An 18,734-nucleotide genomic window follows, 5' to 3' on the forward strand; every position below is an offset into this window, starting at 1 on the left:
AGCTGCCGGTGAAAGCCGGCCCGGACTTCGGTCATGGCGGATGATGGTTGCGTGTTTCGTCGTTACCTTGTTGAAGGCATTGTCTCTGCGGTCTACGTTCTTCGTCTGGGCTGTTCCAGGGGAAACGCTAGACCCAGGTCTCCCGGATCGGACGATGGCGGCGCGCAACGCCGTTCTCCCTGTTGGGGGCATCATTTTTTGAGCAGACAACGGATGGCGGTGGTGCTGAGGTGGAGCGGTGTGCTTTTGCTGTGTCGGTGTCCTCGTGTCGCCGCAGCATGGTGCAGTGGTGTCTCAGGACGGATGCAGTGTGATGGACTCGCGCGGGATGATGGAGTCGTCTGGCGCCGTGATGGCAGGCCTGGCATGGTCAATGCGATGATCTCTCTTGAAGATGAAGTTGAGGAAGACGGCGGTAGCAACTTCTATGGCGTGTGCATTGGTGTATGTTGAGAGTCTGCTTGACTGGATGTGCTTCTCATCTGCTATTGGGCAGCCTGAGAAGGCATTTGGTTTTTGGTTGATGTGAGTTGGTGAATTATCACCCCCTTCATCCCTCTGTAGGGTTAGCGAGGTGGCTTCGAGTTTGATTTTTCGTATTGCTCTTATAAGGTGTTGTGAATAATCTAATAAAAAAATCGTGTGTATCCCTTGGATGCAGAAGCTGGGACGATATTTCCCTATTTAAAAAAAAAATGACTACGTAGGGTTAATGTTCTGGCTCCGCCACTGGTGACCACCTCACTTTGTTTTATCACTTACTGCCATGCCATATGTCACGAAAACATTTTGAAATGTGTGAACTTAGGGCCTATTTGGTTTCCAGCCACAGTTTGCCAAGCCTAACTTTGGCAAGTGTGGCAGCCACAAAAGTGTGGCTAGGATTTTGGAAGCCACAAAGTGTGGCAAAAGTTGGCAAAAAAATCACTCTATGACAAGTGGGCCATATGATTAGTGAATTGTGGCAGCTCTAAAGTGTGGCAAGAACCAAACACATGCCAAATTGCCAAACTTTAGCTTGGCAAAGTGTGGCTAGGAACCAAACAGGCCCTTACTTCCACCGTAAGTAGTCTAAGCCGTGTCCTGGTGTAACCGCAAGTTTGCTCTGCAACAGACGCTCGCGATTCATCGCACATAACCGTCGTCGGTCAGTCCGACTGCATGTTTTCGTTTTCGAAGCCAGCTACACAGTGCTCCACCGCAGATACGTGGACAGCAACGCCGGAAAAGGCGATCGCGAAGGTAATCTTCCACGTGTCAGGCAACGGCGAGCTGAGAACTGACCGACCCTCGCACTAGCCCAATCAGAGGACTCGAGTTTATAATTTGATGGCCAAAGCAGTAGTCGGCATTCTTAATGCTAGCGATTACGGCGGGCTGATCCGCGTTCTCTGAGACATTTTGTGCAGACGTCGTTCTCACGGAAAATCGAAGAAAGCGAAAGTTTATCTGAACATCTCGGTTCCAGGAAGGAGCTAGCTAGCTGAGAGGCTAAAGAAAGGACGTAGAGAAAATAATTAAAAGAAAGAATATTTAATAATTAAAGAGAAGTGGTAGCCGCTAGTGTGAGCTGATGCTACAGAGGAAGCAGCACAGTCCACTCCAAATTGCAACGGTCCTACCGTCCCGGCTTCTTCCTATAAATAGGCGTCTCCACTTGCGGTTTGACAACAGCACAGCCAAAAATACCTTCCTCAAACAGCCACTAGCTAGCTCTTAACTCAAGCCTCAAGCTCGATCGTAGAGTCTCCAATCCAATCCTTTGCAGAAGCTCGATCGACCGAATTCCTAGGTCATTCATGGACTTCGACTTGCTGATGAGCTCCAGCCCGGAGGCGCAGCTGGCGCTGATGAACACGATGCTCCAGCTGGAGCAGGCGCTCAACGACCAGTCCTTCACGCCGGACGCTTCCCCGCCGATCTCTCCCGTGCAGACTCCCTCCCAGAGCCTCTCGCCGCCGCCGCACGTGTTGACGACCTGCGCTGCCGCCGACGCGGCAAACGGCTACTTTTACCACCAGGATTACCTGCACTCCCCTCCCGCCGCGTACGGCAACAGCGCTGGCGGGCACCAGGAGTACGTGATGTCTCCTGGCGCCGTCACCACCGGCGGCGCGCCGCAGGGGTACTCGTCATCGTCGGACGCGATGCGGGAGATGATCTTCCACATCGCGGCGCTGCAGCCGGTGGAGGTCGACGACTCGGAGGCGGCGCCGCGCCCTGCGAAGCGTCGCAACGTCCGGACCTCCAAGGACCCGCAGAGCGTGGCGGCGCGGCTGCGGCGGGAGCGCATCAGCGAGCGCATCCGCGTCCTGCAGCGCCTCGTCCCGGGCGGCACCAAGATGGACACCGCCTCCATGCTGGACGAGGCCATCCACTACGTCAAGTTCCTCAAGTCTCAGGTGCAGTCGCTCGAGCTCGCCGCGGCCGCCACCGCCGCCCACCGCGCCGCCGTGTTCGGCGCCGGAGCCTACCACTCCGCCCCGATGCAGCACGCGCCGTGGTAGCTCGCCCAGCGGCGCTTCAGCTACCAATAATCGTCTCGTTATCAATTGTCGCGCGCACCAGCTCGTCGTCCTCGATCGCTTTTGAAGTTCCCCGGATGATCTCTGTAGCTCTGTGCTTCTGTCGTCTGTGTAAAGATGTAGAAACCTAGCTTGTTGTAGTTACGTTTATCGTCGTGCTTGTTACCGCATGCTAGCTAGCTCTACTACGTGGTTTGCTCTCCAAGCTTTATTTTGGACTCGCAGCCCGTGCATGCTTGTACACTCGTTTACCTTATTATCAATGCAGTAGAATTTGCCATGCATGTTGCAACAGTGTGATCATCCTTAAGTTCCGTCCGCATGCATGCACCTGAATGCATGAGCAAGAACCACTGTCCTTTCACCACTCGCTCGCTCGTCCAGCCGTCCAGGAGTACCACGTACGTACGGCGGAGGTGCAGCGCCGATCGACCTGACCACTCTAGAAAGTTGACCGTCCATCAATGGCAAGAGCTCAAAACATGTCAGCAGAGGCCGGCCGTGCCTTTGCTTCTTCCATGTCGTCACGCCGTCGGCTACCTCCGATCCGTAGAGCAATAACTACTTGATCGGCCGCTGCTCCGTAGAGCTGCCGGCCGACGAGGACACGCCGACCGGCCGTACGCCCGTACATAGCCCGGCCGGCACGGCTACGTGACTCGCCGACGAAGCAACCGGAAACCGAAGCATGAGAGCTAACTTCGGCGAGCCGCAACGGTAAACGATGAGCCAACATTCGTCTATGTCGTCCCGGCCGGCCGGCAGGTCAGGTGTGCGCGGCAGCCGCTGCAGCCGTCGCGTGCTTGCCGCATGTGGCAGTGTCTGTACCATCGTCCACCGGCCATGAATACGGGGTCAAGCCAACAGTTCGGGGTCCCCTGATCGATCTAGCAGTTGTTGTTGTTGTTTCGAAACCGTTGCCGAGTTATGGCCGGTCGATCGAGCCAGTACTCCATGGATCGATGGTCCAGCCGGCCATGGATCGATCTATCGTTCGGTAGTGTTCGGTATTGTTGGCTCTACCGCGCAACTTGTTTGTGGTCCGTCGTGCATTGCATGGACCGGTGGAACCGTCACATGGTTCGAACATGGAATATATGAGCATTAAGATATATGTCGTTGATATCGTATAACTTGTGGGGGATCGATCGATCGTGTCTTTGTGATGATCAATAATTGATGTTCTTTGTTTGTGGTCTCACTAAACTATCACTCCTAAGTCCTAACTATTTAAGAGCATCTCCACTATGCCCTCAAACCGTCCCCCAAACTGCTACGGATCGAAATAAGCCGTGACGCGTTGTTCGTTAAGGCCGTTTGGGGGACGTCGCTCCCCAGCCGCGTCCCCCAAACGCCGCCCCCAAACATTTAAAATAATTTTTTTGGCTTTTTTATTTCAATTTCCACAAACTAATACATAATTTGGAACGTGGTTTACACGAAAACATAATTGGGAACGTGGTTTTCCACAAACTAATACATAGTTTGAACCATCGTTGACACAAATATAAAATTTTGCAAAGAAACTAAACCTAACTAGGCCGTGCATCGAAGGTTTCCTGTGTTCGCTGCTAAGAAAGAACACTCGAGGGCAGTGGCGGACCTTGGGCCAAATTCCTGGAGGGGCAAATGGGCTGGGGGGGCGAAAAATAGAGGCCCAAACTGATTTTAGTGAACAAAAAGGCCAAATACATGTAAAAAATAGTCTGTTTCTTCATGGGCTGGGGGGGCGATGGCCCATTTCGCCCCCACTAAGGTCCGCCAGTGCTCGAGGGCACACCCAGTCACCTAAACTGGAAAATCCAGGTGGTGACGGTGCCCTTGTTGGTTCTACCGAGGAAGAACAGACAGAGACCTCCGTGCACGTATTCGCTGCGAAGAAACAACACTCATTCAGTCGTCCTCCTCGTCGGTGCTGTCGTCGTGGGAGTCCCTGTCGACGTGGTAGTCCCGGAGGCAGCGCCTCTCGTCGAAGACCTTGACGCTCATGTCCCTGTTGCCGAAGTAGGAGAACACGAGGATGAAGCCGGCTTCGAGGCTGTGGTGGCGTGCGAACTTCTCCCAGCCGATGTTGAGGTACATCTTGCCGCGCGCGTCGTAGATCGCCTTGACGATCCACCGGCAGAAGCCGCACGAATGCTCCCGCAGATGCATCGTGCGCGGGCGTACGCCGCCGACGTACTCGGCGAAGGAGTCCGGCAGCCTCTGGATGCCGCGCGGGTCGCCCTTGAGGACGTGGACGAACTCGAACAGGACGTCCGGCTCCACGTCCATCTCCGACGATGAAGACGACGGCGTGGGAGGCGACGGCGAGCGTTCAGCTATGCCGCGGCCACGACCACGACCACGACCACGGCCGCGAGGTCGGCCTCCGCCTCTACCAGACATAGCGTCGAGTCTTGTTGAGAGATGGTGGCGGCTAGGGTTTGGGAGAGAGGCGCTAGGGTTTGTGTGTAAGAGGGACGATGAGAGGCGCCCCTTTTTATAGACCGGAGGGAGGCGGAGGAGCGGTGGCGCTCATTAACGCCGGCACGCAGAGCTAGGCGCGATGGGACGCGTCGCTGCGCCCTCTGCGGGAACTGCACCGTCGCTGCGCGCCAATAACTTCCGTCGCGAGGTAGGCGACGGTTAGGTTTAAATTAATTGTGCCGCTGACGGGTCGGCCCCGCCACTCCCCGCCTCGCTTTTCGTTGTGTCCGGCGTCCCCGGAGCGTCCCCTGTGGGACGGGGACGGGCTCGGGGCGCCGGACACCGTATGGGGGCGCGCCGGACAAAAAAGGGCTTTGGGGGACGCGGCTGGAACGCATTTTCTGTCCGGCGCGCCCCAAATCCCTTTGGGGGACGGTTTGGGGGACGCGACTGGAGATGCTCTAAGGACCTAAGGAAGCTTCAGCTCGGCCATGGTAATCACGCTTTTGATTGAGGCTTAGCTAATTACGCTCTCTCCAAGCTACTACTGCAATGTAATTATGTAAGTTGCCACGGAGAAGATCTCATCTCGTCCATCAACGACGTCAGAGATGACCCCATCGAACTGTGTATTCCATGCATGCATGTAGATTTGTGGGTTCAGCCAACAGTAAACCTTGTTCGATGGACCACCGGACCTGTAATCTCCGCCATAAATCCGCTATCTACCGCGTCGGAACCTAGTCACCTTTCATGTCGTTTTCAGCAAACTAGTCCGATTTAGAACCTACATCATAATATTTCTTCAAGCAGCGTTTGACTTACATGAAAGAAATTGCAACGTGAGGTTTTAGCTGATGGAAATTTTACTCTAAAACATAGTTCAATGCTGTCTTCTATACAATCCTATAGATTAATTCTAATCCAACGGATCAAACAGTATAAATAGAAAAAAGGCCCCCAAATTAAGGATATTTGTGCGTTCAGACAATAGTAAACATTGTTCGATCGATGGACCACCGGACCTGTAATCTCCGCGACCAATCCGCTGTCTAGCGCATCGGAACCTAGTCACCTTTCATGTCATTTTCATGGCATATAGTGTCGGTCTGTCCACCAATCAAACCCTATGCTGGCATGCACATGCAGGGGTAAACCGAAAGCGCTCACGGTAAATGCCCGCCGGTTAACTGACCGTGGTGAAAACATGAACAATGGTTAACAAGATAAGTACAAGGTGGCGAGGGAGAAAAGGTCCAAATATAAATCAGATTTAGATGATTAGATCACGTACGCTGAAAGATGGACAAAGTAGCACTCCACTTCACTAGCTCACTGATTAGCCAAAAGAGATGCTACGAAGCTAGAATAAATCCACGTCTTTTCGATCGCCACGTGGCAGTTAGCTAGCCGATAGTGAAGTTGTGCTCCTCTGTGACCCACAAGGACGCCGTGAAAAAGAAAAGTTTAGACGCGGTTTTGAACGTTTCCAAACCTAGCTAGCATCGGTAGTTCCTGTCGGCGACGACGGCATTTCAGCAACAGCTCCGTAGCGGCCGCTCTCAGCTGACCAGGAAGCTAGAAGAACAGAGCCAGATGCGATCGATCGAGCTCAGTTCAGCCGGTAACATTTCACACAGCCGTCGCCGGATCGCCGCCACGTCGGAAGGAATCGACGCCGCGGTCGCCGGATGCTCGCCATGTCGCCGTCGCCGCGAAAGTCCGGCCCGGCCTGTCGCCGTCGGCGCGGACACGCGTCGACCGGCGAGGAGCCGCGGCCCCGCCGGCGGGGCCAGGATCTGCGCGCGATCTTGGACGACTCGGGTGCGTCCCCCCTGGGCGAACCGGAGGCAGGTGCCGCTGGATCGATCATCATAGGAAAAAATTTAGGAGCGTCACGCACCACCAACGCCACGCCGGCCGCCGTATCTCCTCCCCTCGATCTCAAAGTCTCAACCAACCTGATCTCGTCGAATCTCTCCGGTCTTCGCTCCCTTCCTTGCTTCCAATGCTCGATCGATAACGATCTTGCGACGCTCTTTTTCTATATATTTAACTCAGTTTTTCAAGCACTTTCTCTAGAATTCTAGTATAGTCGCCGTTGTTTTGAGATACTCTGCAGGACAAATCAGGCGGCGACTCGTGTACGATCATCTGCCCTTGTCCATCCCGTTTCTTTGTCCCCCTGTCTGTCCGTACGTCTCCGTCCGAGCCCATTTCTTCTCTATCAGCAGAGTGTATGTTGGTGTGATATACGAGTCGTTGAAGGTTCACGTAGAAAGGAACGTGCCATTGAGGGGAACAAGAGGGCGTCGCATCGGTCCCGTCCGTGAAGTGCTTGCGATCCATGGCTGTCTGCAGGTTCGGGATACGTGTGGTTTGGACGATAATTAACATGTGAGGCATTGTATATAAGCTCACCAGTGCTTTTCTCATCATCCAAATATTGCCTTGCTTTAAGCTGAATTCGTGATCGGATTTGTGGGGTCTGGTCCTGATTTGGGCCCGCGCACCAAACCGCGAATGAAATGTTTGGGAGCGGGAGGAAGGCTGGTGGATGCTGCCCCCGATTGAGAAAGAGCATTGTTGGGCAGGCAGGATGCATGCACCTTAACCACCCGTGGAAATGGACTAGCTAGGATTCTTGGAAGGTATATACATCTCTTCTTCGAACCAATGAAATAATACATGAACCAATGAAATATGACCACTAAGTACAAAGCGACTTTGTGCCACTGTGTGTTGTTGTCTTCTCTATGCTATGACGTGTATTGTGATTCCTAGCAATCTCTTCTGGATACTATGTGATATCAATGATCAATGCATAAACAAGATCGATGGTTTGGCCTAGCAATTGCAGAAAGATAATCGACAGTCACTAAAAATTTCCAAAATCTCGCAATTATGAGATAAGATTTCAAATTTTGGAATGAAACACATCCGCAAGTTTAAAAAGCGTTCGCTATTTTTCTTTTGAAATATTTTTATTAGATGGACGAAATGGCTATTTAGTTTGCCAGCTAGCGAGGTGCAACTCTACATAAGTAACCACTTCGGTGAGATTTCATCTTCGGCCCCGCCATTTTGTGCTTGGTCGTGGTGTCAAGCCGCCCCCCCCCCCCCCCCCCCCCCACACACACACACAGGAAGCACACATAGGGGGAGACCTAGTAAACACCGAGTCACTAGAATCAAAATGTTGAGGCATGTCGCCGCCGTAGTGGAATTTTCTTGGGACAAAACTAAGAGAATGGGGGATGGGATTGAGAATAACAGAATTAGAGCCACTTAACTAAATTTTGGGCTCTTACGACTGAGCTTTTTCAACTGACGCAATAAAATTTACGGATCTAGAGAGATATACATAAGTTTTTTTGAATCTTTTTCAGAAATTATTCTCGTTGAATTTTGATAAAATTCCTCTCCCCTCCAAAGAATCCATGGCATGTCAATCTTTAAAAATAAACAGCCATTACTTGAGTGGCGAATTAGTGGTGTGCTCATCTCTAGACCCTCAAAGGGATAAGGACTACATTTGACAGAAACACTAAGGAATAGCCTATTGGCCGCGTGCCAAAAAAAACAGCTTTAGTGGAGTGTACAAATCTTCGGTATATTGTCGCCGGTATGTGTTAGTGTTGGCGGGCCATCTACCATGCCGCCTGTAAAATGAATTATCGGCAGCATGACACCTGCCACGCCACCGGTAGTGTATACACTGGTGGCATAACACTCGGATAACACGCCACTAACGTTTTTTCCAAAAAACATTTTTTATGTTATTATTGAATTTAATTGCAGTATTAACATCTATATTATTTATTATAGTACCAAAATTGAGACGTCGCCAACAATAACTAGCAAAATCTGTTAGCACATAGTATCAACAATAACACTAGCAAGTTACAAAATTTGTTATATCTATCATAGATAGTATCAACGACCTTCTTATTTACTTCGGTCGTTGTAGATCACATGGAACCTTGGATGATTTGCTTCGTAAAGATACAGCCAGCCCAGAGCCTCGCTCAAGCCCAAAGCCTTTTTTTTGGCAAATTCTCTCCAAGTGTTTCCACCTAAATTTGTTGGTCCGCTTCGTTGGCAAAAAGAAGATTGTGGACTAGTGAATGGGTATTGAGGCGCGACTAGAGGGGGGGGGGGGGGGGGGGGAGGTGAATAGGCGCTATGCAAGTTTTAGCCTTTTTCAATTTTTACACGGAAGCGGAATGTAAATCTCGTGATTTATTTTGAATGTAAAGTATTCCTACAATGATGCAATGCGCACAAGCAAGTGGAACAAGTAAAGAGCAAGTGTAAAAGAAGCAAAACAACTAGGGAACAGTAGCGGAGACGACACACAATGTGTTTACCATAGTTCCCTCCACCAAAGGAGGTACGTCTACGTTGAAGAGGTTGAGGAGGTGTGGATCACGAAGGTGTCAATCGCCACAAAGGTGTCACCTTATTCCTCGTGAACACCCCACAAAGGAGTATTCAGTTCTCCACAATCAAGGTCGATCAAGGCGGCGATTCCTTCACAAAAGGTTGAGGAAAAGTCCACAAAGAATGGAGGCTCCCAACAACATCACGAACTAGTCACAACAAGATCTAGGACGAGATACTTTGCAACAACAAGGAACCCAACATAAGAGATCTAAGATTTCCATGTCCACCAAGGAAAGGTATGGGGAACATCAAATTTGTTGGGCAGATAGGTAGATCTAGCCCCCTCCTTCGATTCCCCAAGTTGTGAGGGATTTGGTTGGCTAGGGAGGAAGATCCACTCGATTTGAGCTCAACAACAATGGAGAAGAGAGAAAGTCTTCGTGAATCTCAGATCTTATTTGAGATGGGCCGGATGTAATTCACATACGGGGTAACTTTCGGCCAAGAAGGTCGACTTGGCACACACACAGTATAGGGGGTGGATGAAAACTACATCCGACCCCAAACTTTCTGGCCTGGCCTTTTTGCCTTTGAAATCCTTTGCCACCTTGGGGCGGAACTTCCAGCCGCCTGGGCGCCGGAACTTCTGGCCTGGAGTATTTTACTTTGCTTTCGCTCAAAGCTCTTGTTTCTTTTCTTTCTTTTAATTGGTATTTTGTGAATCAAACTAATGATGTGCACACTATCAAAGATCTTTCTCATATCTCATCATTAAAAAAAGTGTGGGAAATTCTAATATTGCTGTTATCTACAAGTAGAATATAACCCATTCCTAATCCATACATCTAATAAAATAATCACCAGTTGAAAAACTTCAAATATAATAAAGACTCAAAATTCATAGGATATAATTCTTTCCATCCTCCAAGGGAGATAAAGTTATAACTTATAATGAAAACTTTAAAGGTAAATTAAATGTGTGCAAAATCTTAAACATGCTAAAAACTGTAAGATAAATTACAACGTTTTATAGATCTCCCCAAGTTTAGAATTAAGCTAAGTGGGATCAAACAACTCCGCATGGGCACCTAGTTCTCCTAGGCGTGTAGTAGATGTCTTAATCCTTTTCACCATTTGAACTGCACGCATTAGTAAAACAAGTAAAGGGGGCAAATAATTCTTCAATGTCAGCTTGCTGCTATTTTATTAATTACTTGAAGAAAGTATTCAACTCTACCATCGATGTCATCAATATTTTTATTAAGTTCTTTGCTCATTATCTATAGTAGATATTGCGGTGACCCAGCATATCACTGCATGGTGTAGTACGTAAGTTGTTGACATAACACAAGTGAAACATCGTACCACTCGTATTACATCCCTTAGAGTGGTACAACAGAAACATATGCGAGTCCAAGGCATGTCTATAGAAGGATACACGAACTGTTTACAGAAGATCAATATAGCCTCCTACTTTACAGTGAGGTAAAACTTCAAATAAAGCTCCAAAAGAACGACTCGTAGTGTAACTTATTGCTAACTCTAGAGCTACTTGGCTTGCTATAGAACTCTACCTACTTAGGTGTTAGGATTAGTGAAATGGTTCCCATCTATTATTGGTCTAGGTTTCCACTCTAGCTGATGCAGAAGTTGACTCCATTGACTTCATTGATTGGATTCTCCATCTTGTTGTATTCGACTCTTTGGTCTTCGAGTTCCACGGTAGTTTCTCCTTCGGTGACTTTAGATCTAAGAAGAGGGTTCAAGAGGGAGGGAAAGAGTACGAGCATACTCAGCAAGTTCATTATAGGAAATATGTGTATCATGCACTAGCTACATCCATAGACTAGAAAGTCATAGGTGAATGCAAGTTTACGTAACCATTTCTTTAAAAGGTTGATTTTATTCTGAAAACTCTGCCCCCAGTCTTCACAGGTTGACTAGAACTTCACGAAGTTCTTTTCCTGCCGCATTCGCAGTTCCCTTCCCGGAACAGGGAGTGACAGCCACAATTTGATACACTCTGCAGATGTGCGTTACTTTTCCCATAAAAGAGCTTATCCTTATTGCCAACCGAACGCGCAACCCGTCCACACTTCCTTGGTGTGAGGCCCAATATAAGAACCAAGCCAATCGCTGCCTTTCCCGCGACCTCACATACCCACCCTTTTGTAAGTCTATCATGTTCTTTATCTATAGGTAGACTGACCGAAGCATTTGTTCTCACCTTTACCATTAAGGTAGATTGTTACGAACAATTTACATGCCATGTCTTATACACTATAGATAGACTAACCCGGACAACCCTTACAATCCATCATAGTCCTTTAACAAGTCTGCCATCTCCTATATCTATTGGTAGACTGTTACAGACTAATATCCTCACCTTTACCAATTAGATACAGGCAACCTTTATTACTGATCCGTTGATATGCGAGAGGAAAAAGATACATCTGACTTCCCCAGAGCCACTCTAGATCTTATGGTTAACCCGATATGTATGGCGCTAGAATCACTAGACGACATTGGTGATTAATCCTAGATGAGTAGTACCCTTGCAATGGAACCTCCACCATCAACACATACCATGGTTCCATTGCCCACCACATAGCCATATTCATAATTGTAAAATAATATTTTGCTTTTCAATGCAAGAGTGATAAGTATAATACTTTGTATATAGTTTGATAAAAATAATCAAATGACATGAGCAAGCGATGAACTTGCCTTTCTTGACTGCAAGATTATGCAGGCAAAAGCTTCGTTACGTGATAACTCCAAATTCTGAAATACCATCATTGTCCGGTAAGGACAATGTTTAAAGAATTGGCAAAGATGATATAATGCATAGTATGAGATGCAATCGCCTCGAGCGTAATCTAACCCCGATGATTTAGGATCGGGTGAGTCGTAAAGATTTTTTTAGGGTGTGTTGTACCTTTAGGATGGTTCTCAAACAAGGTTCTTATTACGGTTTGGTTATCTCAGTATCATAAACAAGTGATATTCAGACACACAAAGGAATAGTGATTGCGTTAGTTTTAAGTTCTACAGTGCATAGTTGATGATTCTTATGTTGTACTTCAAAAGAATAACTTTTGAAGAACAAGTTACATAAGAAATAATAAGTATATCAAGTAGGAACTATTTTCTTATATGGTTTGCTTGTTATTTACTTTAAAAGAATAACTTTTGAAGAACATGTTTAATAAAGAACAAGAACTACTATAAATAAGAGCTATGTGCTTCTAGTGTTTACTATTGGATCCCTAATTTATTTCTTTGGATATGTATAAGATGGATCTAAAACAAGAGGGTTTTATAATAATCTAGTAGCTACATTGTTTAGTGGAGCATTAGTATCTAAAATGAATTACTACATAAAGTTTGCTACTTAAGGTTTGATCCCAATGATGTGGTATTTAGGAATGGTGATCAATAGTGCTAACATAAGAGTAACAAGTTATGGTTTACACTTAGGTGGTACTAGTTTGTCATATTAGGTATTAGTAAAAAATGAAAGCATGTAATGATAATTTCATTTACATTTGAGTGGGCAATAACTCCATGAAATATGAACATGTTTTTATTTGATTATTCTAGATTTCTGACTCAAGTTAGGTTCATATGATCACATGTGATAAATAATTAGGGTTTTAGAGTTTAAAACAATTTAGGATGATCACATAAAATAATGAGATCAAGGTTCTTACTTATATTAGAACTAGATTTTCTAAATTGTGATATCATTCTTAAAATAATAATTGGTAATGGAGTTGAGGTTATTAACTACTTTGAAATAAAATTAATAATGTATTTAATATTTTATTAATTTAAAAGATTTAATAATTAAGATAATACTGGTTAGGGTTTACTTTCAAGAATTAGGATTTTATGATTGTTATTTTATTTTAAAATGATAACTTGTTGACTAAATAGGTTTAAGTAAATAAATAACTTTTGACTACCAAAAATAATATTGGTTTTTAACATTTTCTTTCTTTATTATTATTTAAAGAAAATGGTAAATGGTAATTTGCAATTTAGAGTTTATAAATTACACCAATGTTTAAGTTAATGAAATATGATAAATAAAATAAATCTTAATATTTTCTTTACTTACCTAATTTCTATTATTCACTTTTTGAATCTTAATTAATTATTGAATTCAAAAAAAAAATTGGATAAAAGAAAAGGCATAATTAACAAAGGTTAAATAATTGAATTTTTATTTTGGCACACATTTTCATATTATATTTTTATTGAATAGAGTTTATTTTTGTGAGCATTTCCATATATGATTTGCATTTTTCTGAGTTGAAATGAATTTTGTATACGTTGGCAAAGTTTCAGCAATTTTCTGGAATTTGAATTTAAGTCTAAATACTAAATGTACCGTTCTGGACCTAGCCACTGCTACTGACGAGTGGGGTCTGGTCCAGGTCAGCTGCCACGAGAAAACAACCAAGTCAAACAGGTTCGGGGAGCCCACAACCACGTCATCCCCACCGGCTGCTTTATGCCGGCGGTCAGATGAAGATGGCGCCGCCGCTACAGGGCACCCCCGGACTTCCCGTTGGTGGCAATCGAACGAGGAGAAGATGGGGAACACTATGGTGGTGACAGAATGAACTATTGCTTGCCAGAACTTCATCAGAAACCATGACCTGCGGTGGTGCTCTTCGGCGAAGTGGCTAAGCGGAACTACAGAGGTCGATAGGATGCGAGAGTAGGCTCTACAGACGCGCAAACTTACCCTGAGAACGATGGTGTGGTCGGCGACGTCGATTGGCGATGGAGACGAGCTCGATTTCACCATTACCGACAAGGTACTGAGGAAGGGAATGATCAAATTCGTCCATCTTTGAGCTCCCCTTGATGCTTGCTTCCTCCCATATGACCTAGGCACCGAGGCGCTTCTCCTCGACCACACGCTGGAGGCTGGGGTGGCCCCTACCGCCGTGTTCTTGCTCGACTCCGGCGATAGGTTCTTGATGATGGCAAGAGTTTGGGTGAGTTAGAGAGGGAGTGGAGAGATGGAGAAGAACTAGGGTTTCCTGCCGGATCTTCGGACGTATATATAGAGCACGACGAGGTATAATTCGTCGGCTCGCCGACGGCAGTGGCCGGGATTCGATGGCGACGAAGAGCTGCTGTTGGGCATGAATCATGACACGTTTTGGATAGGACGTACGTGGGAAGGATTGGGCGTGGTTCTGGGGTGTCTAACGACGTCCGGGTCGTCCTTATCGCCGTTGCGGGACGTGGCTGGCGAGCCTCTTCGCGTTGTCGACCAGACAGAAGAAGAAGACGTTTTTCTTCTCTCTTAAAACGAAACGGTAAGTGGACTTAGGCTGGGCTGCTTCTGGCTTTGTTGGTTGGCATTGTGGGCTTGTGTGGGCTGCTGCGGTGCTGGGCTCATCCTGACAGGTAAGTCTCCTCCTTTTTCTATTTCTATTTCTATTTTCTGTTTTGTATTTCATTTAAATTGAGATTTTAAATTGTTCTAAGTTTTGCAGGTTTTGAAATAGTTAAATTCTGCTTAAATATCTTAGAGCTGCCCACTAGTTACTATTCTGGTTTTCAAAAACATAAAAATTGGGTTATATTATTATTAGGGTGAGCCTTATTCAAATCTTTAAATCGGTTTCATAATATGAATTAGTTTCCATTTATCAAATTCAAATCTTCAAATAATTTGGTTCAGGTTGAAGTAATTACCTAGTTATATCTAATATTTTAGTTTGTAGCTCATTGTAATAATTTACAAAGCAAATGTTTCTTACTGGAATTTAAGAATGGCATGTTTTTATGTGCTCATTTTTTCTAGGCATTTAGAAAAGGGTTAGGTTCATTCTTAAGTCACTAATTTTTTTTTCTTGAACCTTAGCTTAAAATAATTAAATTAGATCATATGATCATCATGGTTCATGTTATTTTTCTAAGATGGTGGTCTAAATTATAAGACTCTATTTCATTTGGTCACTTCATTCATAGGTTTGTCTTTAATTCTAGGGATGAGTGATCTAGGGTTTATATAGATGCTTAGTTATGCCAGGTTGTAGCATCATGAAATTATTTCTCTACTCAAGATATTGAAACTAGTTTAGGGTTCCTTACTGGTAGTCTCCCTATGATTGAATGTGATGGATGATATCTTCTTATCATATAAGAGTTTAACTTATATTCTATATCTACAAAGCATGGTCATGCATTAGACATGATCAACTTGTTCCTCACTAATCTCTCTTTATTATTCCTCTCATCACACTCATCCTAGATTCTTAGGGTTTATGATCAATACTAAGTTGTGATCATTATGGAATTGGTTTCCTAAGGTATTGCTATTGGAATAGGGTTCTCACCTCCAAGATCAAATATTGAGTTGAACAACTAGGATTAGTACTTCTCTAGTATTCTTGTATGGACATGGCTATGGTTAGTATTATAACTTATCTCACTTCTCAATACTTCGACACATCCTAGGGTTCTACTCAAAATATGATGATATGGTCTTGTAAATATATGGTCTACCTATGAATTCTACCTTGCTATCTTCTGTAGCTTGATCTTCAGGAAATCTGATAAAACTCAATCTTGTGGTATGCCTCCACCTCCTAGCTTCTTCATCTTGATCCTATCTAATGTATGGAAGGTCTCAAGGTTTTGGTTTCCTTGTAGCATGGTACTAGATGATCAAATGAATGAAGGGTGTGACTCCTTTTATAGGCTTGGGCAAGCTCTAGTATCATGACACATAGGTGGGTGATAACGCGTGAAGCACACGTCCGTTGGGAACCCCAAGAGGAAGGTGTGATGCGTACAGCAGCAAGTTTTCCCTCAGTAAGAAACCAAGGTTATCGAACCAGTAGGAGATGAAGGCCACGTGAAGGTTGTTGGTGAAGGAGTGTAGTGCGGCGCAACACCAGGGATTCCGGCGCCAACGTGGAACCTGCATAATACAATCAAAATACTTTGCCCCAACTTAACAGTGAGGTTGTCAATCTCACCGGCTTGCTGTAAACAAAGGATTAAACGTATGGTATGGAGAATGATGTTTGTTTGCAAATAACAGCAGAGAACAATGATTGCGGTAGATTGTATTTCAGATGTAAAAGAATGGACCGGGGTCCACAGTTCACTAGTGGTGTCTCTCCAATAAGATAAATAGCATGTTGGGTGAACAAATTACAGTTGGGCAATTGACAAATAGAGAGGGCATACCAATGCACATACATATCATGAGGACTAATATGAGATTTACTTAGGGCATCATGAGCACATAGGCCGCTATCCAGCATGCATCTATGCCTAAAAAGTCCACCTTCGGGTTAGCATCCGCACCCCTTCCAGTATTAAGTTGCAAACAACAGACAATTGCATTAAGTACAGTGCGTAATGTAAACAATACAAATATCCTTAGATAAAGCATTGTTGTTTTATCCCTAGTGGCAACAGCACATCCATAACCTTAGAAATTTCTGTCACTGTCCCAGATTCAATGGAGGCATGAACCCACTATCGAGCATAAATACTCCCTCTTGGAGTCACAAGTATCAACTTGGCCAGAGCCTCTACTAGCAACGGGGAGCATGCAAGATCGTAAACAACACATATATGATAGATCGATAATCAACTTGACATAGTATTCCATATTCATCGGATCCCAACAAACACAACATGTAGCATTACAAATAGATGATCTTGATCATGATAGGCAGCTCACAAGATCAAAACATGATAGCACAAGAGGAGAAGACAACCATCTAGCTACTGCTATGGACCCATAGTCCAAGGATGAACTACTCACGCATTAGTCTGGAGGCGATCATGGTGATGTAGAGTCCTCCGGGTGATGATTCCCCTCTCTGGCAGGGTGCCGGAGGCGATCTCCTGAATCCCCCAAGATGGGATTGGCGGCGGCGTCTCTGGAACTTTTCTCGTATTGTGGCTCTCGGTAATAGGGTTTTCATGACGGAGAGAATAAATAGGCGAAGGGGCAGAGTCGGGGGACGCTCGAGGGGCCCACCCCATAGGGCGGCGTGGCCAGGGGTGGGGCCGCGCCCCCCTAGGGTGTGGCCGCCTCGACGCCCCTCTTCGTCTCCTCTTCGGGCTTCTGGAAGGCTCCGTGGAAAATAAGACCCTGGGCTTTTGTTTCGTCCAATTCCGAGAATATTTCTTGTGTAGGATTTCTGAAACCAAAAACAGCAGAAAACAGGAACTGGCGCTTCGGCATCTTGTTAATAGGTTAGTGCCGGAAAATGCATAATAATGATATAAAGTGTATATAAAACATGTGAGTATTTTCATAAAACTAGCATGGAACATAAGAAATTATAGATATATTTTAGACGTATCAAGCATCCCCAAGCTTAGTTCCTACTCGCCCTCGAGTAGGTAAACGATAACAAGGATAATTTCTGAAGTGACATGCTACTATCATAATCTTTATCAATAATATTGTAAAGCATATGAGATGAATGAAGTGATTCAAAGCAATGGTAAAGACAATGACTAAACAACTGAATCATATAGCAAAGACTTTTCATGAATAGTACTTTTAAGACAAGCATCAATAAGTCTTGCATAAGAGTTAACTCATAAAGCAATAAATTCTTAATTGAAATTTTTGAAGCAACATAAAGGAAGATATAAGTTTCAATAGTTGCTTTCAACTTCAACATATATATCTCATGGATAATTGTCAACACAAAGTAATATGATGAATACAAATAAGCAAGTATGTAGGAATCAATGCACACAGTTGACACAAGTGTTTGCTTCTAAGATGGAAAGAAGTAGGTGATACGTCTCCAACGTATCTATAATTTCTGATGTTCCATGCTAGTTTTATGACAATACCTACATGTTTTGCTCACACTTTATAATGATTTTATGCATTTTCCGGAACTAACCTATTAACAAGATGTCGAAGTGCCAGTTCCTGTTTTCTGCTGTTTTTGGTTCCAGAAAGGCTGTTCGGGCAATATTCTCGGAATTCGACGAAATGAAAGCCAAACATCTTATTTCACCGAGACGGACCAGAACACCGAAGAGGAGACGGAGTGGAGGCCCAGGGCCCCCACACCATAGGCTCGCGCGGCCAAGAGGGGGGGCGCGCCGCCCTATGGGGTGGGCCCCCTAGGCACCCCCTCGCGCCGCCTCTTCGCCTATAAAGTCCCTCGTGACCTAAAAACTCGATACCAATTGACGAAACTCCAAAAAGACTCCAGGGACGCCGCCGCCATCGCGAAACTCCGTTTCGGGGGACAGAAGTCTCTGTTCCGGCACGCCACCGGGACGGGGAATTGCCCCCGGAGTCATCTCCATCGACATCACCGCCATCTTCATAGCCGTTGATGTCTCCCATGATGAGGAGGGAGTAGTTCTCCCCCGAGGCTGAGGGCTCTACCG

The 18,734-nt window shown here is 45.6% G+C and overlaps 1 protein-coding gene across 1 annotated transcript; it reads left to right on the forward strand.

Moving 5' to 3' along the window:
* Positions 1 to 1,677: 1,677 nt before the first annotated feature.
* Positions 1,678 to 2,807, forward strand: LOC127301820 (uncharacterized). Its single transcript, XM_051332096.2, has one exon. It carries the CDS (start codon positions 1,800 to 1,802, stop codon positions 2,505 to 2,507), a length of 708 nt encoding a protein of 235 aa, XP_051188056.1. The 5' UTR covers positions 1,678 to 1,799; the 3' UTR covers positions 2,508 to 2,807.
* The last annotated feature ends 15,927 nt before the right edge of the window (positions 2,808 to 18,734 follow it).

The sequence above is a fragment of the Lolium perenne genome, chromosome 5 (genome assembly GCF_019359855.2).
Source record: "Lolium perenne isolate Kyuss_39 chromosome 5, Kyuss_2.0, whole genome shotgun sequence".
NCBI lineage: Eukaryota > Viridiplantae > Streptophyta > Magnoliopsida > Poales > Poaceae > Lolium > Lolium perenne.

What these genes read in the sequence shown, in the direction of transcription:
- LOC127301820 (XM_051332096.2), top strand. Translation starts at nt 1,800, where the DNA reads ATGGACTTCGACTTGCTGATGAGCTCCAGCCCGGAGGCGCAGCTGGCG.